At 44.1% G+C, this 27,922-nt stretch overlaps 1 protein-coding gene across 3 annotated transcripts in view; it reads right to left on the bottom strand.

The window, feature by feature from the left end:
• Nucleotides 1-27,922, bottom strand: part of RGS17 (regulator of G protein signaling 17) — a 428,374-nt gene that overhangs the window by 59,218 nt on the left and 341,234 nt on the right. For 2 of the 3 annotated variants that reach the window (XM_085612101.1, XM_085612100.1), the window contains one exon: nucleotides 1,558-1,647. In XM_085612101.1, coding sequence (XP_085468227.1) covers nucleotides 1,558-1,647 — 90 coding nt within the window. The remainder of the gene's footprint in view (nucleotides 1-1,557; nucleotides 1,648-27,922) is intronic. The other variant, XM_085612102.1, reaches the window with a different exon arrangement.

The following is a 27,922-nucleotide window of genomic DNA, read 5'->3' as shown; positions in this document are numbered from 1 at the left end:
AGTAGAAAAAACATTCAAAGATGGCTGCCAAGAATGTGCATGCCTATGTAGAGGACATCTTTTAACTTTTTTATTTCTGAAAAAATGAAAAAAAAATAAAAGAAATTATAAAATGAGGATTGTGAAAATGTGTAGATGTGATGGATAAGTGGGATGGCCTATGAGTGAACAAGAGAGAGGGTCGTTTCAAGAAAGCGAGATAGAAAAACGATGCACTCCCATGGAGAGCAGAGTAACAAATAAAAAAGTAGTCCATTCAAGTCAACATTGGTAGAATACAATTCTTCCAATCAGATTTCATATAAACGAGCAGTGCTCTGGGGCGGGACAAACACAACAATAGAGAGAAGAGACATTGCATAGGAGCAAGCAACTGAAATAGATAAGAAAGTCACCCAATCAAGAGCACATGACACACACCCCAATATCCATTTTGCACTGTATGCAATAGGTGTAGACTTTTCAGTAGTATGAGTCCTTAAAAGGTAGGTATGAAATGTTTTGATTAACTTACACATCTGGATCAAAACACACATTAGCCTGTCTTACCTATTTGCACTGCTTGGTCATATCAACAAGACTTTTTCAAAAACAAAAATCCTCTCTTCTGTACACATTCCATTTAATTTAACAGTTTACATGAACCATTCATTTCAATAGTTATGCAACATTGTATTTGATCAAAAATAACAACCCAACCCATCTTGTGCTCAGTGCTCAATAGTGAACCGGTCTCTCACAGTGTATACAGACTGTACAGAGAATCCTTGACAATAAATCTTAATCAAAAAACCTTTCCAGGGTATCACACTCAATAGAGAAGGGCAGGATCAATCCTCAAAGGGGAGGGCCACTGTAAAAGAAGAGTAGAAGAGTATTGGGGTCAGGGCAGAGAAAGGGTCAGGACTTTGCTTTTATTCCCATTGAGGTGTAAAAAGCTGTCACTCATCCATAAGTACACACCCTCGAAACACCCTCTGACTCATTGACAATCTTTTGAATCCCCATGCAGATGTGACAGGATCAGTAGATCACCAGCATATATTAACACTGCAGGCAATGGCTATCCTTTAGGTGGACAAAGGGAGGCACACAGAGGTAACGAACAAGGGAGGGGTTAAAGCCAAAATTTGCTGAATTTACAAAGATGAAGAATTATCAAGATCAGCTTGTTGATCCCTATCCAAGATAAAATAGTGTTTCGAGGTCAAAGCCTATCCCAAAATATCTACAGAACAGTGTAGCAGCCCAAACTTAATGACATGGTCACAGTGTCAAAGAGACAGTAAACACAAACAGGCATTGATAGAGGGTTTGCCTATGTCCTCCAAATCCTATAATCTCACTCTCAAATCCAAGGGATGTTACTTTGTACCTAGCAGCATTGAATATTAGACTGACTACCTGAAAGCAACTGATTTATGAAATCATATAACTGTCTAGTAAACCCAGACTCCATAATCTTGCAGAAAAAAAGGCAAAGTGGAAATAGGCATATACATTTTGTCAAATAATGACTGTACTGAAGCAGCTTTAAAATGCAGAGTAATCACTTACCATTCTTCTATAACTTGAACACTTTCCATTTTGGTTGCATGCAGATGTCTTCCAGCATGGTCTCGTCTGTCTTCATTCCTAACAGTGAGGCTGCAATGTAGTACAACACTTTATTTTGTCGAGAGAAGGTCTGTTCACATACAACTGGCCAGAATTCAACAGTACGCTAAGAGACAGGCCATTCTTCAGTTTTAACAATAACGCAAACTTATGCATGAGTGAAAGCAGAGGAGCATCTTATTAAAGCAATAATAATCATTAACGTCTAAGTACATAGTGTAAACCTACCCCTACAAAAAATGCATTAAAAACAAATTTCGAAAAAAAGAGAAATAATTGAGAATATATAGGAAGAGATTAACCAGAAAACTAGCATTAAACTAAAAACATATATGTAAATGCTACGACAGAAAGCACAGAAAATCTAGAGACAGATCACAACAGGTTGTTACATAAAAGACTCAACATTTTCATGGAGCAAACTAATGATGCACAATTACTGCTTTCTGAGTAAAAAGGAATGGAACAAACATGTTTTCTTTAAGTGCAATAACATGTAAATCCCCACAATACATATTAATATGGTGGATGTCAGGGCTGGCTTTAGCTCTGGTGGCTCCAGGTGTGAAAATCATTTTTGGCACACCCACACCCCATGACCACCTTCTCGGCTTCTCTGAACAGCACAGGGCAAAAGTGCCCCTCATCTCTCCAATCATAAGTTATTGCTAAACACAGCGCACCCCCTGAGGTCAGCGTCTCCTCCACAAATGCCACACTGGTCGCACTGCCCTTATGCCATTCCTGGTGGGTGCTTTACACAATAATGCCAAGTTACTCATCGGTAATCTTCATTACTCCAGTTCTTCCTGTTCTATTCCTTACACATGAGCAACTCATCTTCTCCACAGAAACCTATTACCTAGCTGAGGTCAAATACTTCCCCCAATATGGCGCTGCCTCCCTAGCATGTATAAAGGGAGAAGTACGTTACCATGACTGTCTGGGAATACCAAAGAAATCCAAGGAAAGAAAACACGAAACAATCACCATAAACAGAAACCAGGGAGGGAGGACAGGCTCAGGAATGGAATGGAAATGCCAGGACTGGGAGTAATGAAGATTACAAGTAAGTAACCAGGAATTACCTCCTTGTCGGTCTTCCCGTCCCATTCCTTTACTTGAACCCATACCCAAGTGTATGGTTATTGAAATAAAAATCCACAAGGATGTTGCAAACAGAAAGGGCAGTTTAATGCCAAAAAACAGTACAAATCACAAATTATGTACAGCATATAAAAGAAACGCTGCCATCCGCAACTGAAGACGGTAGTGGGAAACAAAAGTGTTGGGAGAGGCCCATGTAGCAGCATTACAAATGTCATGCAGTGACGCACCCTTAAATATGGCTCAGGATGAGGAAATCCCCAGATTGGACCGCCCCTGCAAAAAAAAGGGAAGAGGGCAGCGAGCAGCCTCATAAGAAAATAAAACTGCACACTTCACCAACCAAGTCAGAGTGGACAAAGAAGGTCTGAGACCCTTCCCGGAGAGACCGTAGGCAACAAACAAGGAATCCGCCTGCGTAAAATCATGTGTACAATTCAGGTAGATACGAAGGACCCTCAATACATCCATAGAATGGAGAATCTCCTCCTCCTCTCGAGAAGACAGGTTAGGTAAAAAAACAGGAAGGACAATATCCTTCTGACAGTGGAAGTCAGACAAGACCTTGTGCAGAAAAAACTGGCTAAGATGCATAATCCCTTGTCCGGACAAAAAACACGAGAAAGGGGGAGAAGCCAGCAAAGCCCCACCAACCCATCGATCAGAAGAAACTGCCACCAAAAAAAGAACCTTAGCAGAAAGAAAATTAAGGTCAACGGAAATCAAGGGCTCAAACGGAGGACCAGTCAATGCTCAAACTGAAACTTCCTGAGGATCCGAGCAATCAAGGGAAAGGGGGAAAGGCACACAGGAGCCCCTGGGACCATAGGACAGAGAAAGCATCAATCACCCAGGCTAACTGTGAGCGTATGAGGCTGCAAAACTGAGTAAGAAGGATAATCTCCTCTGAGTCAAACAAAGCCAGCAGGGAAGGCTGAACCTGGAGAAAATCTGCCAAAAGAGAAGGGGTGACAGACACATAGTCAACGAGGAGGGTCTGCCCAGGGGAGTACTTGTATTGTGGAGGCCATCTCCCCCTGACTCCGCAGCCAGAGACTGGGACAGCACCCAATAGAGATGCTGAAACAGAACCAACTATCCTTCCGAAGACAGGAACACCATCCCTAGATCCATCTGGAAGAGGTCCTTGGGGAACTTCAGAGACTGGGAGGGCTGAAGGGAGGACCTCCTATCGTTTAGGAGGAACCCAAAAGACTCCAGTAGAAGACAGACCTAATGGATATCCTCCGATGTCTGAGAGAAAGAAGGACAAACAATCAGCTAATCATCAAGGTAAGGATACACTTGAAAACCTCAAGAATGTAGAATACCCACCAGGGGGCCAAGAGTTTTGTAAAGACCCTTTGGCGTAGACAAAAGGCTGAAGCGCTTAAACAGCTGATTCAATGCATGGATGGGTATATGCAGGTAGGCATCCATCAGGTCTAGGGAGGCGAGGAAGCACTCCTGATGCACAAGCTGAAGTATCGACTGCAAAGTCACCATTTTGAAGTAATGATGAGGAATGTGGAGATTCACCCCTTTGAGAGTGAACAAGGGGCGGAAGTCTGTGGTGTACTTCTTTGAAACCAAAAGAGGATGGAATATGACCTAGCCCCCTTTCCAGGGGCTGAACCTCGATGACAGCTGCCTTCTCCTAGAGAAGCTGAACATCTTCCAGCAAAGCTGCCTACTTCATGGGATTCTTTGTAGAGAAGTCTCCCTGAACACCTTGAGATGAAAACTCGATCCAGTAACCAGAGGTCACAGTCCGAAACAACCAGGCATTGGAAAAACCCTGCTATTGGTGATAAAAGAAGTGAGCTGGCTTCTAACTGGCAAGGGCAGATAGTCACTGCTTTGGAGAAGTAGCAGGGATACCAGTGGACTAAGACTGGGACTAGTCACTTCCAGGGGACCCTGTCCACGACCTCTGCCATGAAAGGGCTGGTGAGCGCCCCTGGTCTGAGGAAAAGCAAAAGTGTGGCGATATCCAAAACCCCTACCACGGGAGAAAGGGATAAGGGGAGCCACTAGTTTTCGATTCTCTGCTGACTGCTTCACCAGCTCCTCAAACATCCAAACATGGTGACAAGCCGCAATGGAAGCTCCTGATGCTGCAGTAGCTGCATACAAGTTATTGAAGGAGATGTCGGACAAGTACAGCTAACAGAGAGGAATCATCCTCACCCTCACTCATCGTAAGAGCCTGGAAATCTTTCAAAAGGGACTAAACCATAAATGGAATAGGCCGTTGCTCTGACAGAAAAATTGGAGGCAGCGTAAGATCCTTTATCAGCACCCTCCACCTTCTTGTCAATGGGGTCGTAAGGATGGCAGTCATCTGAAAGTACCATGCCCTGCGAAGACAGGTCAGCAATCAGGTTATCCAATTTGACTTACTGTGGGAATTCCTTGGAAAACCCTTCCAGATCAAACGTTTGCTCAAAAACCAAGGGAATGCAAAGGCAAAGAGTCAGGATCGAGCCGGTGGTACTAGGTAAAAAAATCATCCTCAAACTCTTGCACCACAGGTGAAGGAAAACCAGATTGCGTCTGACATGGGCAAATAGATCAGAGAACTCAGCCCTCTGCACAAAGCGACCCCTCCATCCTTCCTCCTCATCAGGGTCATCCATGTCTGCCAGGGGAGTGGCCCTAGGTATTTTAGCTGGAGGACTGACAGCCTCCCTTTCACTGAATGCTGCCTCCACAGCCTCATTAATCATGACGTGCAGAACATCCAATATCGGAATCCCCATAGAGCCACACGAGGCAGCCTGCTCCATAATTTCCACAAACATGAAAATGGACACTCTCTGCTTTGGACCAGCTTCTAAAGAATCTAATTCTGGTGGCCCCTGACCACTTGTGGAAGCCGCAGGCAAACAGGAAGCACCAGTGAGACCAAAAATAGTACAAGCGGGTGGGTGCTTCAATAAGGAAGAAACATAGCAGCAAGGGAGACCAGCGGCTGTATCATCGGGGACCGAAACGTACGGAAGGACACTTAGCGCCACAACCCACATCATGAACAAACACCCGATGAGCAGTGCGACCTGGTTCCCTGAAAACAGTGACTGCTAGAGCAGGTCACGGTAGGCAAAAGAATTACGACATATAAGAGTTAAAAAAACGTCCCAGACCTCGCTAGGCAATGGATCTGCAGCCACAGAAAGAAAAGAATAGGCAGTCCTGGTGACGTACTTCCCCCTTAATTCATGCTGGGTAGGCAGAGCCATATTGGGGGAAGTATTTGACCTCAGCGAGGTAATAGGTTTCTGTGGAGTAGATGAGCTGCTCATGTGTAAGGAATGGGAAGGGAAACCGGACGAGGAGGTAATTTCACTTAGCTCTTGTTAGACCTGGCATCCTTGGCGTGGTTTTCCCTGACTTTTTGCCTCTACCTCCTGTGTTTTTGATGCTGTGATGGATTTTGTTGTGCTGGCTTAGATGCTTTGGGCTCTTTGCCACTGCTGATCAGTGTCAAAGTGCAAGTGCTTCCTGTGTAAAGTGTGAATATGATTGGTTCTCCCTGATTGGCATATTTGGTTTACTAGTAGGTCCCTAGTAAAGTGCACCACGTGTGCCAGGGCTGGTCAACCAAATGCTACGCGTGGGACTGCAGCGCTGATTCCGCCACCCACATGTGTAGCCTGGAAAAGATGCCCTATTCTTCCCTTTCCTTGCATGTAGGACACCCCTATGGAAGGCCTAAGGTACCCCCCTGGGCAGCGTGCAGTGCATGTGAAAGGTAGGACATGTACTGAGTTGGGTAACATGTCCTGATAGTGAAATACTGCCAATTTTGTTTGTCATTATTGAAAGGCTATCTTGCCCATAGGACAGAATAGGGAATGGTCTGTAACATTTTACAAGCATATCTTCCCATAGGAGTAAGATGGAAAATTGGAGTTAGGTATCCCTGAACTCAGAATTTAATAACACATCTTTTAGGAAGGATGGTTTTTAAATTCTGTGTTTAAAAATAGCACTTTTAGTGAGGAAATTCGATTTTCGATCTTGCTTGTATTTAGCCACCATTTTGTGTTCCACCGCCATTTTGTGTTGCCCTCACTCAGGCAGCACAATAAACAAAGTTTTTCTGCTGATCTCACTGCAACGTGTCAAAATAACCTCCTGCCTCTGTTTACGAGACTGATGTCAGGGACTAGCTAAGTCCACTAATTCCCGTCTGGTCCGACTGATCCCTGTCTCAACTGTCTGTTGGTTCGCACCATTCTTTCCTGACTTTATCTTATCTTCTGGCCGTCGCTATTCTCTACTTGTATTCTCTCATTTCACAACTGTCCTCCAAAGCATACAAATGTGTCCTGCCACCTGCAAGTTGAGTTGTAGATACTACCACTGATTAACTTGTGGGGAGGGGTGACAAAAACAGTTGGAAAAGAGGTTTATTTGGGTTACTTGATATCTTGTTTTCAAACTTTTTTCATTGGTTATACCTTGTTTTCAAACTCTTCTCATTGGCTAATCATGTATGCATTGGGAGTGTTCTTGGTGAATCTATGTGCTATAAAAGATTGTGCGCCATGGAGTAAAGTGGCAGTCTCCTAAGAACATACCAGGTGTACTTCTGGGACAACAGTACTTAGCTGCAGCTAATAAACCTGATCTTCTACGCTCAACAGAGTGTCCTGTGTCTCTGTTCAACAAAGCAGGTGAACTCAGGAGATTAAGGCGTACCCTGCGCCGCCAGGCCTAATTCAGCCTGGTTCTTCAAATGGTGCCCTCTGTGAGGCGGCTTCAGAGGTAGCGGTTTTGCCTGAAGGTCGTGAGGAACTCCGCAAGAAAATTCTGGAGGAATCGCGAACCACGTCAAGCGACCCCTGTATGTCAAAGTGGTCCGAAGGTCTTTTTCAGTGCGGTTTCTCCTTCCTGATGGCTGCTGACTGCTGCCCTGACTGCTGCCTTGTTTTGGCCCTTTTTGGTGATGTATGGTAATGCGAGACGTTAGACGGGCCTCTGTTGGCGTAAGAAGACACTTAGTTAAGTATTGGTGGGTAGCTCCCACAATTTTGTTTGATTTGGGTCTTTGATTCAGCTATTGCAAAAGCCGAAGCCGAGGGGTGAGTACATTTGTGCTGTGTTATTTGATTTAACCCCTTGATGTTTGTGAACAGTCCAGTGAAGTAATGATGCCTGGACTGAGTAAGTTTAGAAAGTTTTGTTGTTTTGGTTGTGATAGGGATTCCCGGCTGGAGGATTCTTGTCCAATTCCTCCGGTTGGAACTATGTGAATTGAATTAGCCGGCTCCCTTGAGGGAATACCTAAATAGGTTTAGGTATAAAAACATATTTCTTCCTTGGTAATTCTGTATCCCCAGGGAATTAAAATATGGACATAATACATACAAGGATCCTTTGTTCTGCGCAATCTAATGAATGAAGTGTATTTTGGCTTCTTGGACATATAGCAGTCTGTTGGGCTGTTTTTTTTTTTTTGCAGTCTTTTGGAACATTATTAAGAAGCGTTTCTTGTAAATATGACCTACAACTAGTATTTACAAATGGTTTGGTTTAAGTACAGTCTGTGGGCTGTCCTTTGTTTCTGTCCTAAGTGCTGATCTGCGGGTTAAATGTGTGTTTCTGTGGGTTAAATATATGTGTCCTGAGTGTTTGACCCCTTTCTGTTTATGTCTGAAATGAGCTCAATGTGTGTTTGTGGTTTTTCTTGATGTTTTCAGTCTGTTAAGCAAAATGTCAGTTAATTAATATTAAGTAGAAATTAAATAAAAATCCAGAAATGAACCATGTGATATGCTAAATAGCTATATGTTGCTATATAATTAATAGAGTAAGCAACTATGCACATGTACAAACTGTTAAATGCTTAAAAAATGAAATTAAAATTCACATTCACTAGGAATACAATGGCCTCAAAAACGAAATTGTGTGTTTTGTAGAAAAATAAACTTATAGTATTTTTTACTTACATACATTGTATTAGATATTAACAGGCATACACTTCAGCTGAAGTAAATTTTTGCTGAACTCAAACGCAACACGCATTGATATGTCTTCGTTTGAATAAAAAACTGCCATGTGCTCATGTTACAACACTGACAAGCTTTTATTGTCGCTAAGCATGCAGCTCTAATAGACAGGAATGTTTACTCAGCCAGGACTTCGCCCTCAGTTGAACACGGGTGAAACTTTGCATTTCAAAATGTTGTTTGAAAAAGGTTCCAAAACTAAGGTTCATTATTTTGTATTACAGGAAGACATTTCAATTAAGGGTTTCCTCTCTTTAGGCATTTTTATAAGTTGTGTTGTACTGCATAATGAGGACATTTGTATATGGAATTTCACTTGGCGCAGGCTTTAAAAAACTCATTTTTTCTAAGGATTTGCATGAGATATGTCTAATGTCCAATATCTGCAATTTGTAAAAGTACATTCTGAGGATGATTAATATGTAACACAATTATAGGCTATTTATTTTTAAGTGCCCCAAATATCATAGTCAAAATTGGGGCAAAATAGACTATTCAAACAGCATTCTTGCCCTTTACATTAGCTTTAAAGTGCCTTAGTAAATGCATACATTTAGGTATAATACAAATTTGCAGGTTGTTCCCATTTGGGGTTGCTTTTAATGTCTCAGTGAGCCAATGTGCCCAGTGCAGAGGTTTGAGTTTAATATCAAGATTGAAGGTTCTAACTCTAGCCAGACCTACTGAGACGTTCATCCTTTTAAGGTTGATGAACTAAGTACCGTTGCATAGGGTAGTAACAAACATTTTTTCTAAAGCTAGTATGATATGTTATTATGTTCTGCGAATTATTCACAGTAACTGTTTTAATAATCTAAGAATAGAAACAAATTGTAGCCTCTAACAGAAGTAATATATATAACATGTGTTTTTAAATAGGGTTAATTATTGCAGGTTAAAAAGAGTTAGGAAGGCTTTTTGTCTTTGACAGCTTCAGGGTGAGGAAAGAGAGACACGCAAGGCAGATTTTGACCTCGAGGTCAGTAATGTGGGAGTTAGGAGTGAGTGTAAACAGATGAAAAACCATTGCTTGGAAAAGCTTCTCTGACAAGAAGACATTAATGCTTGCACACTATAGGAACCTTGAAAAGTGGCGGGGACCAGGAATGCTGGCAGAGGCTGGATAGCAGCCCAGAAAGTTCTGCTGAGGTGTTATTCTTAGCTCTTGGAGGACTGTGCAAGGTCGAGAAGTGCATTCCTGCACGGCCTCGCTCAAAGCAGGGCCTCAAAGGAAGTGATACATTCATATTTCTGCTTTTGAAAAATAATGTCCACGTAGTTGCCTTCAATTAACAAATGTGGCATTAGCCTCAGACAAAAAGTAAGATGAAGCTCTTTCTTAGAATTTTGTGGGCTACATGCCTAGGTAAAAACGATCAGCAAATTAAGATTCATTTTTCACAGGAGGAATTGTGGCACAAGGGAACACAGAGTGTCTGTGAAAATGTTTTCCTTTTAGACAGTTAAAATTAAGGTGGCTTAACATGCTTACATGTTTTAGTCATTGCAACGTTGACAAGATGGTTACAGTTAAGTACCACTAGGTTTGTATTTTTTTTATTTTTTTGTGTTTTGTTGATGTGTGTTATGTTTTGTCTCCTGATTAAAAGTTATAGTTGATATTTTTGTGTGTTATGTGAAGTGTTTTTCTTTTGTGTGTTGTGTATTTTTTTGCTTCTGTCCACAGATCATTCATGGATTGTTCTGGGTGGTTCGAGGGCTGACAAGACTACAGTTGGACACGTGAGTTGGTTTGACGAAGATGTCAGTTGTGAAGGAATAATGGTGAAATGAGCGCCCTGAATGGCTATAGGCAGGAAATCAGGGTGAGAGAAGACTAGAAAGGACTAAGAATGTTACAGTAGGTGAAGAGGAGTAGTGAAAAAAGCAAGGGTTAACAGCCAACGAAACAGCAATGGTCCATATCATAAGGTGGTGGAACGAGTGTTCCATATGTCCCTGTGGGACCTAATCAATGTGCAAGTAGCAAAAAGGAGGGTGCTGTCAGCTGTGTGTTGAAACAGATGTGTTTTTGCATAACTTCTTTGGAAAGAAATGTTTGTGTTTATTTTTGTGCAGCCTGACAAATTAAGCAGGCCAGAATATTAGTTGTTGAGTTGCAGGTTCATTGTGCAGAAAGTACATGACAAAGTGTTGTGCGTCACCGTTCATTTACATATGATATTGAAATTTGTCTATGCTTTCTGTGCTTGGTATACAGCAAGTATATCTGATGGCTTGGCATGTGTGTTTTTTATTTTATGCACGTTTTTTTTTTGTTTTTGCGTTGTGTTTACGCTTTTGCTTTTAATACTGTTACGAGCTCCCCTGTGTTGTGAGGGGATGGTCATGACGATGCCCATCACTGCGCAACAGTTGGTTGGACGTATTCTGATACTAAATTCCACAGATAATGATATTTCATGCTGTGAACATGAGAGACAACACTTCACCAGTGCATGTCTATTTGGCTATAATGGTATTGAAGGAAAATAAAAAGAGATATACAGGATCAAAGTGTGTCACCTGCAGTTAGTCATGTTACTGCCCCCTTCCCTTAAGGAACGGGCAGCCCTAGATTTATGTATCCTGATTGGACGTAAGGATAAATTATAGATCTGTGACTCTTGTACATGGTGACCTAATTTCTATATTACATTAGTCAGTTTTGTTCTGCTACCTAAGTAGTGTATGGCTTTGTTCCTTAAAGGAAACCAGGTTTCATTTTTCCCTGAAGAAGGAACTGGAACATTAGCTGAGATTACCGTATATGGTGTAGCGGCCAGCGGTAGAGTTAAAATTTGTGTACTATTTTGACTTTTGTGTATCACCCATACTCTTGGTATTGTGTCACAAGCTTTACTATCACCCGAGTAATTTCTTGATCTTCCTATAGATTTTTCTTTTGCCACTTCTCCCCTGATTGATGTCGCATTGTGCCTAGTTATTGGGGATTTTAGCTGTGTCCTAGTCCCATTTCCCTTTTCCGTATTCCTTTCACCAGTCAGCCCTATTATTATTGTTGGAGTATTGTTCAGGTTTACACTTCCAGACTGCAGAAATGTACCAGGGACCCCCATATTATGTATAATTCCCTTTTGTATGACCAGACTGGTTTTCAAGAATTTTCTTTAGGCCTACTTCGATGTTTCCAGTCTGACTGTCAGGGTAGTGATGGACTGGTTAACTGATTCAATACTATAGTAAGACAAGTTTTCCACCTCAATAGGAGATACCTTACATTTATTTTTTTGAACATGATAGAATTCCCATGTAACTATCTACCCTTAGATGGCAGAGAATAATGAAGGGTACCCAATTGAAGAGACTAGAAGTACTGCCTTTGAGAATGACAGTGTATTCTAGATCAGAGTTGTCCCATGGCATATGGTCACTCCCTCGCAGATTGCAGGCCACCTGCTTGCAGTCCCATTGTTAAATACAATGAACTGTTTTTGAACTAAATTGAAGGAAACTAACAACTGTGTCACATTTCCTAGGTCACTAGATTCTGCGGGTATCAAGTCATAATAACCTGCAGAACACTGATTTAAGCCTAAATCCCATCAGTGACAGCTACAGATGAAAGACGGGCGTCTTGGCCCTACAGTCCCAGCACCCAGAAAGTAACAAGGCTGGACAGCGATCGCCAGCGCGCCATCAATGGTATCTCCAAAGCATCGTACTTGCTCCATCAGACGGCATTGGACATCACAAAACCAGAGTTTCAGTGTAAAAGAGCGAAAGAGAACGATCCCTGTTGTTCATAGCAGGGCTGGTTTGAGGCTTCAGTTTTCTACCTGTCATGTGCTGGTAACCTCTGAAAAAGTGCAGTCCCTTGAGCCCCTTGGCCTGAGTTTTGGTCAACCCCCCTCTTTTCTTTGCTCCAATGGAAGGGCAGTGCACCGGAGGATCTAAGGCACTACATGATGAAAGGAAAATTAAATGAAAGAGCAGCCCAAGCATCCTCTGACACTGAATAGCGAGTGTTGGAGCCTGAAAATGTTGCTGAGCGTGAAAGTCTGTTGCTCTTTCCGATTAATAGTACTTGGGTCTGCACGAGATGATCTGTGCCCATTACCAATGAAGAGCACAATATCTGTAGTGCCTGCTGCAAAGGAAATATATTGGTGCACTGCCTTGAGACATTGAGACTTTCGAGTGAGCTGTGAGTGTTTGCCAGGAGGGCACTCCAACGGATACTGAGAAGCACTATTTTCATGGAAGGCCTGAATCAAGAGGCCCAATGCGACAATGGAAGCAGATTTGATGGACGATAGAAGCCTACCAGAGAGGCTTACAACGGACTTTGGCATAGTTATGGTTGCACAAGGGGTTCCCGTGCAATTGCATAGAAGGGGTGTTAGGAGACTGATTCTTATTGTTTTGCTGGCATTGTTTTAGAGTAGTATTCTGTTTAGTAAAAGCAGAATGATGTCTATCCTCTGTTGAAGAGTATCTCCATTTCACCTGAGAGCATTGATAAGGATCGCCACTGTTTCACCTGAGTATACAATAGTCACTGAAATGCATAGGAGCCCTGAAAAGGTTCGCTAACTAATTTTAGGATTTGCTTTTGCCTAGGGTTGTGAAAAAATGATAATCCCGTTTGTAATAGTGGTCATTACTTTCTTCTGCTATCTGAATGTTAATTATGACCCGATGCTTTGTTCTCTATGTATCCCTGTTGATAGCTTAAATGAAATGTGTAGAATGGAAAATGCTCACCTAGCAATGAATTAGGATTTGCCTGAGTAATGGCAAAAGGAGGGTCTGAGGAAATTCGATTTTCGATCTTGAATGTATTTAGCCACCATTTTGTGTTCTGCCGCCATTTTGTGTTGCCCTCACTCAGGCAGCACAATAAACGAAGTTTTTCTGCTGATCTCACTGCAACGTGTCAAAATAACCTCCTGCCTCTGTTTACGAGACTGATGTCAGGGACTAGTTGAGTCCACTAATTCTTGTCTGGTCCGACTGATCCCTGTCTCAACTGTCTGTTGGTTCGCACCATTCTTTCCTGACTTTATCTTATCTTCTGGCCTTCGCTATTCTCTACTTGTATTCTCTCATTTCACAACTGTCCTCCAAAGCATACAAATGTGTCCTGCCACCTGCAAGTTGAGTTGTAGATACTACCACTGACTAACTTGTGGGGAGGGGTGACAAAAACAGTTGGAAAAGAGGTTTATTTGGGTTACTTGATATCTTGTTTTCAAACTTTTTTCATTGGTTATACCTTGTTTTCAAACTCTTCTCATTGGCTAATCATGTATGCATTGGGAGTGTTCTTGGTGAATCTATGTGCTATAAAAGATTGTGCGCCATGGAGTAAAGTGGCAGTCTCCTAAGAACATACCAGGTGTACTTCTGGGACAACTGTACTTAGCTGCAGCTAATAAACCTGATCTTCTACGCTCAACAGAGTGTCCTGTGTCTTTGTTCAACAAAGCAGGTGAACTCAGGAGATTAAGGCGTACCCTGCGCCGCCAGGCCTAATTCAGCCTGGTTCTTCATTAGAAAGTGGCTTTTTTCTTGTTCAACCTTTCTGTGTGCCTCTGCCTGGTTGTGGAGTGACTGTCTGGCTTTGGGAGTGACAGGGGCTGGTGAGATGTCCTATTCCTAGGCTGAATAGGCCGATCTGCATTTGAACTGGTGGGAAGAGTAGCACCTGTACCTGAATAGGGCTGTGCCTGCCCTCCACAAAAGACTGTCTCCACCTCCTGCGTTGTGTCTGGGACCCAGTCCCTCACTGACAAAGGAAGATGTTGTGCACTGGCAGAGTGCACCCAGAACTGGTTTCGACTGGGCTCAGATCCCCTTACACAAAGAGAACAAAGACCTTTTGGGGTATAAATATTAGAGCTGAAACCCCTGAATGTTTGAATACTTCGTGATCAAGAGGAACCTTTGCCAAAGAGGACAGCTGAAGAGACTGCAGAGAAGTGCTGCCCTTGCTGTGTGTCTGGGGCAGGCCTGCAGTTTGCTGTTGCTGCTGAGAAAAGAACAAGGGACTGTCCTGTGTGCTGTGTCCTCCCCTCTGCTTGAAAAGGAGTCTCCAAGAGCCTGTGTGAGCTGGCCTCCTGTTGTGGAAACTTAAGAACATCAAAGTTTCCAAAACTATCTCATCAACGCTGTATGCGTGTGTCTGCACGCAGCTCTACCTGCACCGTGACCTCCGTGAAGCCTGCAGTGATATCCAGAGGCCGTGATTATTCCAAGTACTGTGTATCCGATACCATCTCCGGCCCAAGCACAGCGACCCCCAGTAGCCATGGTTATTTAAAAGACTGCGTGCCCGACACCATCGCCGGCCCGAGTCGATCACCCAAGTTCGCTAACGCCAGAGAGAAAGCCGCGCTGTGACCTACTGTGAAGCGTTGTCTGGTAACCGGGATTCCCCTGCATTGTTCCGCCACGGTCGACGGAGCCGCCCAGCAGGATGTCGACAGCGAGGAAGAGAGAGCAACCCCCAGGTAACGTTCAGATTTAAATTCTGAACCGCTGCACGTGGCGCTGAATGGGGCAGGATGCGGGTCTGCAGGGAGCTGTTACGATAGCGGAGCTTCCTCTCCTGGTGGCGGCAACGACCCGTACCTGCCCAGAGGGATCTGGGGTGCAGGGGGCCTGCCTCAATCACTGCCTCTTGTTCAGAAAGCATCCGGGGGTATATTTTCATAGCGGCTGATGACCAAGTCAGCATTGTGGTTGGCAATGCGTATTTCAGAACAAGAGTGTCACCGCACACCGGTGCCAAGTGAGATGTTCTGGTAACAATATGTTTACTGAAGTTAACACAACCTCTGCAAATGACCTATCTTGAGACTGTGACTGTTTGATCCCATAGCATTTGCCTAAAGAAGTACAGAATCTACAAGTTTATTTTAGTAACAATGTCCTAAAGAACATTTCACTGAGTACTTGTATGTGGTAATTTTGTTGTTTTGGTCTTGTATAATTTAGATAAAGATAGTCTATTTTTCTAAACTGGTGTGGTGTCTATTTATGGTATTTTCAATGTGTTACTGTGAGTGTTGGTACAAATACTTTACACATTGCCTTTGGGATAAGCATGTCTGCTCGTGCCAAGCTACCAAGGGGGTGAGCAGGGGTTATCTAAAGTGTGTATCCCCTTACCCTGACTAGAAGCAAGGGTCCCTATATGGACAAAGGTACCTACCTCTGCCAACTAGAGACCTCCAGTTCTAACAGCTCTTTTATGAACTAGTCACTTACCTTAGGTAACTCTTTTTATGGTGGATGCTGCATCTAACCGCAGATTCCTCACATCACAACTCCCCTGGATGCATCATTGCAATGGTTTGTCATGACTGTGCAGAAGTCCATAGAAGATTTGAGAGTGGCCACTGACTGCTCCGCCCTTGGTGGAAGCCATAAGCCGCAGGCAATACAGCACACATGGAGCATTGACGCTGCATAAAGTGCTTTGATTTTGGAAAAAGTTGCTGGGAATTCCTGGGACCAACCACAGGCCCCTTGCTGAAAATATCCCCACTTCTGAACCTCTCAGAACACGTTTCACTTTTCAAACTTCCTACCTCAGTTCAGGGAAAGCAAATCTTCACCTGAAATTGGTGCTGCACCCCCACCTTCTTATTTAATTCCTTTTACTAGGAACACATGCGAAGACCTGGGGTGGATGCACCACACTAGAGGCTTAACATTTTTGTTTATATTCCTTAATATACTTTTTTGTATAAGCCCTCTATTACCATTAAACCAGTGCACTATGCATAACACATAGCTCCCAATGCCAGTAGTAATCATATATGTGCTCCACAAGAGGAGAAGGAATGGGAATGATTTGCCTTGGATTTTTACGTTTTACTTTGTCTCAGTCTGGCCTCTTTATCATGTGAAACGACTTGTTTAGCCCCATCTTAGGCAGTGCGCCTCTTGGCCCACGCCTCCCCATTCAAGTTCCTTTGTTCATGGCTAAACACATCTAGTTCCTTTAAATACTGGACTAAGAATACATATTTCTACACAAGAGAATCCTTCACATTCCTACTGCAAAATATCTTAGCTCCAGCAAGGAGCTTTGAGGATGTAACATCTTTAAAGCAACATTTGGAAATGCACCAAAAATGCCACACCTTATATTTGTGCAGTAGTTCAAGACTGGGAAAAATTGCCACCACACTTAAAAATTGACAAGTAGAAGAGGGGCCGCCAAATGTAAAGTCTGATACATTCCGCGGAAAGGGAAAGAAAGAACATTTAATTATAAAGGATCCTGCTATAATTGGCCTGTTTTTTCACAACCAAAAAGTACCTAATTGGAAACAGTGGACATGGTATTACAGGGTGCATATTGGCATCCAGTAAAACCACAGATGGAACTTTGCAGGGACTGAGGGAAGAGGTGTATCCTGGCCTCTGAATGCCTCCTCCAGCATCCCACAGGGTAGCACACAATGCTCCTATAAGAGAGACCACAGTCTCCCCACTCCCATCCTGCACCACACAACAACCCTGCCCACACTGCCTCACTCACAAATTTTTAAAACTGCATCTAAGGCCACATGTATCAACATTTGTAATAACGATGACCTAATTGCAATTTCCTGCGAATCGCAATTAGGTAATGACTATTACAAATGTATGAAACTTCAAGAGTTTCATATAGCGATTCGTAGGGGGTCGCAAATCAACCTACCTCATTATTATTATTGAGGTAGGTCGCAATTTGTGAACCCCTAGGAATCGCTAAAATCACGGGGATGGCGGCTTGCTGGGGTCAGCAGACCACCATGTCCGTTATTGCTTTTAAATAAAGCAATCTTTTTTTTTAAATGCAGCCTGTTTAACTTAAAGGAAAACATGTTGCATTTAGGAAAAAAGAGAAAAGTTTTCTTTTACTTTTTAAGAGTCGGCAGTGGTCCGTGGGACCACTGCCTGCTCTTAAAAAAGTTTTTGCATACATTGACAAAAGGGAAGGAGTTCCATGGGGACCCCTTCCCATTTGCGAATCGGCTACCACCTGCTTGAAGTAGGTGGTAAACTGCGAATGTTTTGTGAACGCATTTCGGTCACAAAACATTCCTACATACCGATGCGATTTGGTATCAGGAAAGGCTGCCCTAAACACGCCCCTTCCTAATAGGGAATCACAAATTAGAGGTTTGTACATTGGGAAAGCCTTTTTTCCTGTCGTAAACGGACGGATTCTGCGAATTGGGCCGTTTGTTACCTTAAAAAAAAGGTACATACATATGGCCCTTAGTTCGAAGCAAAAGCCCATCAATATCTCCTGGCCAATTCGAGTGCTGACTCAATTCACTTTGCAAACCACGTAGACATTAAAGGATGCCTGCTATCCCCCCAAAAAACAGCATCAGCACATGTTTGGTAGGTGGCTTCCATACAAGAGGAAAACATCAACATGAAAATGCACTTTTAAAAGAGTAGCCTCCTCCAAAGAGGTTTGGAGCCTCTAGCTCGACTGAGTGGGCAGTTGTGGTAGTCCTATTATAATAATAATAATCCACATTTGTAAAGCACGAACAATCACCCGTAAGGGTCTCTAGGCGCTGGGGGCTGTCGGGAAGATTAAGCAAGCTATTGCCCAGAGTCACATGGTGGTGGGCTAATCTGCCGCCGGCGATCGAACTGTGATCCCCAGATTCCGGAGTCAGTCGCCCTGGCCGCGGTGCCACACCTCTTCCCTCTTAGCTGCTGTCGCTGTATATAAGCTTGTATTTTGGGCCGCCTCAGAGTTTGAAGTTTGAAGCAGCTCTGTACATTTCTGCAGAAGAAAGAGGCACTACAGGCAGGATACCTTGTCTATCCACCCCCCACCCCCCAAAAAGTGGAGGAAATATACTCCTGGATAAAGGAAAGATGCGCAGCTGTTACAACAAAAAAGGAGAAGGTTGTAGACTCTTTGCTGTACATACCTTCACTTCAGCCTAGAGCTTGAGTCAAGCTGTCTGTGCTGCGGTGAGGAACTTTTATCTTCAAAGTCTGACAAGGCTGGAGGCTTGCGGCTGCTACCCAACTCTTTTAAATAAAGTATTTAGGGCCAGATGTGTTAAGAAACCTTTTTGCAATACGCTAATTGCGAATCCTTGCAAGTCGCAATTAGGCAATGGCAAAACGGCATGTATGAAAGTGTGTTGAACACTTTCTGTGACACCCAGTGGGTCACTAATGAGCTACCTCATGAATGTTAATGAGGTGGTTCGCAATTTGCGACCCAATAGGAATCACCGAAATCACAGTGATGGTGGCCTGAAGAGGTCAGCAGACCACCATATCTATGATTGTATTTAAATAAAGCAATCTTTATTTTTAGTAAAGCAGCCTGTTTTCCCGTGGGCTGCTTTGCAAAAATAAAAATGAAAAAAATTGTTCCTTTCATTTTTTATGAGCAGGCAGTGGTCTGTATTTCTTATTATATGGATATAATTCAAAGGTACAGATACGCATGTTGAGGTCACTGTACTGTTAGGACAAATTGTTGTTGTTGACAGAACTAACACTGTAGTGTCATAATTTTCTTAGGACATTCTGGGTACAGTCTATGTAGTTTTGATATGGCTGGCACAACTGTTGACATTTTGTGCATGTATAATGGGACTTTTTCTAGGTTTGTTTTAGAGAATTCGTAATGTGGTTGCGACAAAGGTCATAGAGTGGGTGGAGACATGGGATGGGAGTTCCCTGTTCAAAATAATTCCTTCACTAAGAAGAGCCCTGCACAGCCATTGCATTGTTCGAATAGCATGCATCTTCAACACATGCATTTATATTTTTGAATTATAATGATATATTAAGAAATGCTCCCAGCACACTATTCTGAAATGAAGTAATCATATTAGGGCATTAGCCTGCTCTTGCACTCACGGGTAACCTGTATCGTGTATTTAAAGGACTCCTCACAAGCTTGTCTAAAGGGTAGGCCAAGTGGATCAGGTTGTGTTAATTTACTGGTATTACGGACGGAGGACACAGACCCATGAAACCCTTACACATAGTATTACAATGCTACGACTGCAACTAGAATGATCCATAGTGAGAGCACTGAGAATGAGAAAGCTGAGGATACATCTCTGGGAAGGCTCAGAGTACCTAAAACCTCTCTCTCACCCACCAAGCATCTTCAAATCCATGGGCAGCCATCTGAGTGTGCCCGTTTGGAACCAATTTCTCATGGCCTGTGACCATCTTTGCAGCTTCCATTGCACAGACTCCCTCTGGTTGGAAAAACTCTGCATTGGTGGTGCCAGCCTCTTTGTGCGGGACTATGAGCCTAACCACTGGTCACCCTGGAACTCCAGTGTTTCCTCACTTTGAACCTGGGAACCAAGTTCTAGTCTCGGCGATGGCTCAACTTCCTGTGATTCTCGACAGATCACTTAAACTCCCCATGACAAACAGAAAGGAATAAATGAATGCGTCCTTCTGTAATACAACTGGTGCTCATGTAAAGTGTTCCAATACTTTCGGGTCTAGTTCGCGCTATATTAAAACTGCAAAAAAACAGTAAGCAGCTCTTGAGACTCATGCTGCCTCACCACATCACCAAATGAAAGAGACTGCTGCACCGGCTCATTTAGCGTTGGCACAGAATGCAGCACACATAGAAAAAGCAACAACGAGGGAAATAAAAGTATTTCTCTTTCTTGCGCCAATCTAATGCCTGATTTTGGATGGCATTAGTTTTTGCCGCTTCCTCAGTTTTACAGATCCATATAAATCTGGGGCAGCATCAAAAAGCAATAGGCGTTGCGGTGGAACTTCCACAGCAACATCCATTGAACGCCCCTTTCACGCAGATACCTGCACGAAAGGGAACCATATTTACAAAGGAGTGTTAAGCCACAAAAAGTCACTTAAGGCCACTTTACAAATATGGAGCAGGGCATTGTGCCACCGAATGCCAGTAAAAGTGATGTTCCAAAGGCACAATCCCCTTGTACATATACCCCCCCATTTCTCATTTTCTGCATTGCCATTACTGAATTTCTTGTATGCTTCATTTTATTGAGACTTAACATTCTCAAATGATTTGGTCTGCCAGTAGTGATTCTGTATTTTACATGATATTCTTGAGATTGGTGTACAACAACTTGACTTTGAATATAGCCTTATAGCCCGCCGTAGCGGGCTATACTGGCTATTAAAGGCCCGCTGCATCGTTAAAGTCCCGAGCCGAAGGCGAGGGACTTTAACAAAGCAGAGGGACTTTAAAAGCCGGTATAGCCCTGCTACGAAGGGCTATAAGGCTATTAGAACATTCTGCCACTAGAGGGCAGAATGTTCTAACAAATAAAACGAAGCCTTCAGGGAGCGCGAGGGGATTGAAATCCCCTCAGGCTCCCTGAAGCCTTTGTTCACAGCCAGAGCTGTGAACAAAGAAACATTGGAATGTTGGAGCTCCGGGCTTATACCAGCCATTATAAGCCCGGAGCACTCCATTGTTTTCAATGGAGCTTCCAACATTCCAATGTGTATTAAATCTATGCATATTCTCAGCTACTGACTTTTGGGTCCTCATTGTGTAGCCGAATAGGCTCCACTGTAAAATAAACTAGTGGATGATGTTAATTCCTCTTTATTCCTAAGGCACCTAAAAAAGTCAGTTGCAGGGAAATCTGGAAAAGTGTCTCAGTGCTTAGGAACCAGTAACACAATGTTTTCAAATGTTGTCAGGCCTCGTTATTTTGTTACAACATTCTCGTCATCTCGTCGCTCTGCTAATTTATAAAGGACAGATGTTGAGGTTTGCCCTCTGGATAGCAGGCATGCCTGAACAAAAAAGACTATTCTCCACATCAAAGACAAAGTCTTACAAATCTAGCCTTTGGTGAATTGTTCTCAAAGCTATTTTATTATTTATCCTTTTTACAGTCCTTAATTTGTAGAAATATAAGTGCCAGGGATCTCGCTTGTAACACACATTGCCCCTGCCATGCTGCCAATGATAGTAACAACGCAACTACTAACCATCACACTCCTACAAGTGTGTCATTTCGGACTATTTCAGTCCCCCAAAGCTATAAGAATGGCTTAGGCGGCAGGTAATTGTAATGTTTAATGTTTATTGAAATAATAATCACCTGTTGTGGTCATCTCTAAATTAGCCAGACAGCACACCGTGTGGCAGGCTGATTAAAGCGCCGGTGTTGAGAATTATGGGGCAGATTTATGTGGGACTTGTGCCCCTTTTACGCCGCCGTTGCGTCACTTTTGTGACGCAGCGGCGGCGTAAACCCTGCGCCACGTTGCGCCCGATTTACATCATGTCGCATCTATGGAGATGCGTCACGGTGTAAATCCCTGCGCCACGTGAAACCTGCGTCAGGTTTCATGTGGGGGTTGTGACACAGGGGGGGGGGTGTTCCGTCGCAGGAACGCCCCTGAAAAGTGACTCAGTGAAATCTATAAGATTTCACTGAGTCACTTTCCCAACGCTGATGCGTCAAAACCCTGCGCCTGCTTGAAGCAGGCGTAAGGCTTGACGCACCATGTTAGGGATAGGGTAGGTTGGAACAGTGCTGGAGTTGCGTCGCGCTTGCGACACGACTTCAGCACTGCGCCAACCTTACGCCGGCAGATACGTCACGCATCTGCTTGTCCTTGCGCCACGATGCACCGCATTGTAAATGCGGCGCAACTGCGGTGGCGCAAGGGCAAACTTGCGTGACGCATCTTCCCTGGCGCATCCATGCTGATTTGCAGGGATGCGCCAGGGAACATAAATCTGCCCCTGTATCCTTAACTTTATAAGTGTGGAGTACATTACTGTAGTTTATGCAGGATGTATATATTGCTTCTGTGTCTAATTTTTTTATAAGAGGATATTTATTGCATACCCAGTATGACTGAAGAATGCGAATGTGATAGGTTACTAGTTAAAGGTAATATTATTTAAGCGTTGTGATGTCACCACGGCCCCCACTGACACCTTTGGTACACAGAGGGCGGTATCTTTCTTTCTATAAGGTGGACCACCAGACACCCATTGTGTCTTTGTCTCTCTGTGATGACCGTTTCATACTTTTTATGTTAAAGCATCGGATAATATTTTCCGGATTACATTCCGCTGCTGTGAGAACATCTAACAAAAATTCTACGCCGCAAATCATGTTTACGTGAAAGGAGACCGATGCTCATTTTAGCAGTCATCCTGTGAAAAGCACGAGACAATTACAGCAAATTTTCTTTCCAGCATGGATTCTTTGAGGGCATTAAATTATTCAAAATCATATACGAGTGACAAGAAAACACCTCATAATCACAAAACCTAAACTCCTTCTCTTCCTCGCCCAGAATAAACGTAAGGCACCAATTTTATTATACACCAAAATTCCGCCAACGCGGAATTAGTTGTACTAAAAACTCACGGTGCTCGTCCATCTGACACTGTATTTCCAATTATGAGGCAATATTGCCATCTGGTGGGTGACTACAGAAAGTATTACTAAGTATTTTATTGGTGAACTGTTTCTCTTTAAACACACATAATAATTGCTTTCCACTAATATTTGATCATGTATTCTATAGTTTGGGAAACTGGTGTGAGAAGTTGGCCTGATATATGATGTCACTAATACTAGTGTACACCTTGTATCAGTCCAAACATCCCTTATGGTGATTGGTTGTAAAGTCAACCTTATAGACCAGCTATCCTAGTGGAAGCATGGACAAGAGCAGTCTTAGGCTAAACTCTGTATGGCATTTGAAGCCAGCTGTTATACCATTTGTAATCCTTGAATACCAAATGAAAGGACACCACAACAAATATATATAAAAATAGAATGTATTTATTCTAGTCAAACCCTCAGCACTCTTTATGAGATTCGAGGTAGGTACAACACAGTCTTATTTAAGCATACATTAAGTCACACAGGTAAGTAATACAGTTAGGCCCTAGGGGCCACGCAAACCATATACTAAGTAAGTGGTATAAGAACCACTGTCACGAACACAGGATAGGCCTAGGCCTAGGGAATCGCTGGGGCTACACTATACTACCAAAGGTTAGGAAGTGGGAGGCCCACGGGATTCAGGTGCAGAGTGGAAACACTCACGCGTAATGCGTAAAAATCAATAGAAATAGAAGTTATTAGAATTTAACAGTTTTAGGACACTTCTGGAATAGCTAGGAGGTCGAGACTTGGAAACTAGACCCTAGGATAGTCACTACCCTTGTGAGCACCGGAGTACTCAAGTTACTTAGCCCACGGGCTGCGGGTGCATGGGTGTTAACTTGTGTTGGGTTTCGTCGTTGACTCCTATGGATGCCTGAAGGAAAGTTGCTGACAGGCAGTCAGTGAAGAGTGTCCGGTGGATCCCAGAGATGGAATCAAGAAGGAAGGATATCTGCAAGCAGAAGGGACAGAGTCTAGGTCACCAGCCAGGAGCCGGGAAGGAACCAGGCGATGTCGTGCAGATGCAGGTGAAGAGGTGAAGCTTGTCGCAGCAGCCACGGGTACCAGGAGACGTCGAGGACGACCAGGACCAGGAGGTGAGCTGTCCCACGAAGGCTCTTGCTGTCGGCTGCATCGATGTCGAGTTAGGACCCAACAAGCCTTGGCAAGCGGAACCCACGCAGAATGGAGGACTTGCTTCTGGTGCCGACCAGGAAGGTCTGGGGTGCTTCTCTTTCACAGAGGAGCGGGTGCCCGTCTGGAGGAGCCGGACCAGCAAGGTGAAATCAAAGGTTCGTCGTCGCGGAGGTCACTAGCCAACGGGCCAGCAACCGGACAACACGTCAAGCAACTCAGGTGCAGAAGGGCCCCATGCAGAACACGTGAAGTGTGGGGAGCTGATCTTCTTTGCAGATGGTGCTCGGGATGGGGGCTTCTCAATTCCCCAAGCACAGCATCGAGGAAGCCTCAGAAGTCGAGCTAGTCAGTTACTAGCCACTTTTCCCAAGTTGCCGGTTCCACGTCCCTCGTCGCCTCCACGGGTCTCAGCTTCGCTGCCGATGTGGATCTGGATCAGAGGTGTCTGGAAGTCTCGGCGTTGGTCAGTCTCTACAGTCGTCCCTCGTAGGATCAGTCGCAAAGCAAGCAGCGGTCGCTGGATGGTGCCTGGTTGCCCAGGGTGGTCACTCCTTGGCCACAAGGGAGATTTCTTCAGTCTTCTTCCTGAGGTCGAATGTCGAAGGTCCAGAGTTTCTGTTCAAGTTGCAGATTCAGGTTAATCTAATTTTGCAGGGCTCAGCTGCCTATTGATATACTGGGCTAGTGGGCTGGGCTACCTGCAAGGTCCCTCCTATGGGTGGGACCAGGAAGAGGAGTGGTTACACCCCCTTTCCTTTGTCCAGTTTCGCGCCAGAGCTGGGGCTGGAGTGCCCCAGCACCGGTTTGAACTGGACTATGCATGGAGCACCTTGTGTGCCCCAGGCATGTCTCATTCCTTTCAGCCCTCCCTGCCCCAATACACTAAAGTCTGTCTGGGGAGGTGCTAGCACCTCCCCAAGCAGGAAACCTATTGTCCAGGCCTCCCTGGCTGGGAGGGCTCCCAGCTGCAGGAGGTCAGACTCGTGTCTGTGGCAGCAGCATCCATTTTGTGATGCTGAGGCTTTGGTCAGAGTTAAACAGCAAAGTAGGATTTTAACATGTCTCTCCCTCTAGAAGGGAGGAATAATATCCTCATCACCAGAAATGGTATGGGGGTATTATTCCAAAGTGTTAGCCACCTTACACGACATGTTTTGATAAAGCCAAACCATAGTTACCATAACCGTTTAAGATTATAAGGTACTTTAAGAGTATATGGTAGGCTATATCATAGAACAGCTATAAGGACATGGTTCCGAAAGCTGCAGACAGGCTCAGCTCATGCTAGAGCACCATCTCACATGTTACCAAGCACTCTGCCTCCAGGATTATTAAGGCCTGCCATAGGAGTGGCTCAAAGTACACATGTGTCTATTTTAAGGGTAGATATAGGTATACTATATCTAAGCAAGGGGTGATTACACGACCTTGCCCCAGCTGAGTGATCAGCCAGTTGTGTCTGATTAGAAGGCCAGACCAGGGGTGGCATAATACATGCTGCAGCCCCTGGGAGGCCTAGGGTACACCTATGCCCTGGGTACCTAGGGTAAACTGTACAGGGTCCAATAAGGTGATCCTTACCAATTGGGTATGTACCTAGGGTACATGGAGTCCATTTTAAAGAGAGAGCAGAGAGCCTGAGACCCTGAATGGCAGGATCTCAGGCCAACTAAGTCGAAAAACCAGCTAGACACTAGGCAAAAAGTTGGGGGTAACCATAGTCAGATATCCACCTTCCTACAACTGGGACATAGGCAGAGTTGGGGTTATCATAAATTAAATTGGCATTAGCATTCTAAAATGTTATGTAATCTTTAACAGATTTAGAAAACATCCAACATTTGGAGATAAAAAAAACAATCGTTAAATGAATACTAATCGGGAATTTATAATTTTACAATGTATTGTACTTCATGTTCCCCTGTTACACCTACAACAAGCATTAGCGAAGCCAGCACATATAATCATAGGCACTCACAAATGCCCCGGTTACTTACCGGTAATCTCCATTACTCCGAGTCCTAGTCTTCCTCGCCACAGTAATAATCAATGGGCATTCTGCTCCACAGAAACTCCAAGCAAAAGTTAACATACTAGTCTCCCTATCCCTCCAATATGGCCCCCAGTGGCTACACCAATTACATAAAAGGATACATCATCCAGAGCACGACCTGTAAACAAAGCCGTAGACATGAAGCCACAACAGAGGGCCGGGAGGGAAGGGAAACTATACTGTGGCGAGGAAGACTAGGACTCGGAAAAATGAAGATTACAAGGTAAGTAACCAGGGCATTACCTCCTCGTCCATCTTCCTCGCCACAGTGATAACCAATGAGCAGATACCAAAGCAATATCAGCTTCATGGATAGTAAACACAGCCCACACATGGAAGGCAGTACAAAAAAAACTTTATTGACAACAATGGAGAGAGGCACACATCTCAAGAAACCACAGAGTCTAGAATCGAAGAGGCAAAGGCAACAGAAAAACAACCCCCAATCTCAAGCCGGTTATGAGACATGAAGGTATGAGGAGAAGACAAAGTGGCCACCCAGCAAATATCCTCTATGGAAACACCTTTAAAGGCGGCCCAAGAAACAGCAACATAACGAGTAGAACGCCCCAGAATAGGATGAGAGGGAACCACCAACTGGACATCATACAACAATAGAATAGCCTCCTTAATCTACTGACTGAGAGTGGAAAAAACCAGCTTCAGGCCCTGCCGTGCCAGACCAAAAGTGACAAACAAATTGTCCACTTTACAAAAAGAAGCCGTGCGAGACAAATAAATCACCGAAGCACGCTTAACATCCAAAAGGTGCAACAGAGACTCCTCTTCCGATGAAGAAACAGGAAAGAAAACAGGGAGCAACAGCTCCGCAGAACGGTGAAAGAAAGAGTCCACCTTAGGCACAAAAGTAGGATGAGCCCACAGGACCAACCTATCCTCCAAAATCCGCAAAAAAGGAGCAGACAGCAGGAAAGCCACCAATTGCCCAACACGTCTGGCAATAGCCACCAAAAACACCACCTTCAGTGTCAAAAACTTCAAGTCCATTGACTCCAAGGGTTCAAAGAGAACCCCTTGTAAGGCCCGCAACACCAAAGGAAGGACCGGCAGGGGAGGAGGCCAGAGACTTGAAAAGACGAGCCACCAAGGGCTCCACAGACACAAAAGGAAGACAATGAAAAGCTCTAATGGCTGCCCACTGAGCACGGAGGGTAGAAAGGGTGAAGCCCAAATCAAAACCATCGTTAAAACAATCCCTGACCCTAGTCGGATCCAAACTCGACAGAAAAACTATGGCACAGACACCAACTAGCAAAATTGTCCCAATGCTTAGCGTAAGACTTCAAAGTCGAGGGTCGTCTGGACTTCTGTATAAGATACGCAACCTCCACGGAACAACCACTGTGGATCAGGGAACACATTTCAAGAGACAAGCCCGAAGACCCATGGACCGGAACACCAGAAGAGGAACCAGAGGTCCCATCAATGGATACGGATGGAACGGCAACGTCCAACTAGGACGCACCGGCAACTCCAACAACAGAGGATACCACGGGTGGCAGCACCAACCCAGAACCACCAGAAGCACCAACGTCCCCTCCCTCCTGAACTTCTGCAACACTGCCAGAATC

This window comes from Triturus cristatus, chromosome 6, assembly GCF_964204655.1.
Source record: "Triturus cristatus chromosome 6, aTriCri1.1, whole genome shotgun sequence".
NCBI classification, from domain to species: Eukaryota; Metazoa; Chordata; class Amphibia; order Caudata; family Salamandridae; genus Triturus; species Triturus cristatus.
Note: the sequence above shows the minus strand (reverse complement) of the source record. Positions and strands in the feature narration are given on the sequence as shown.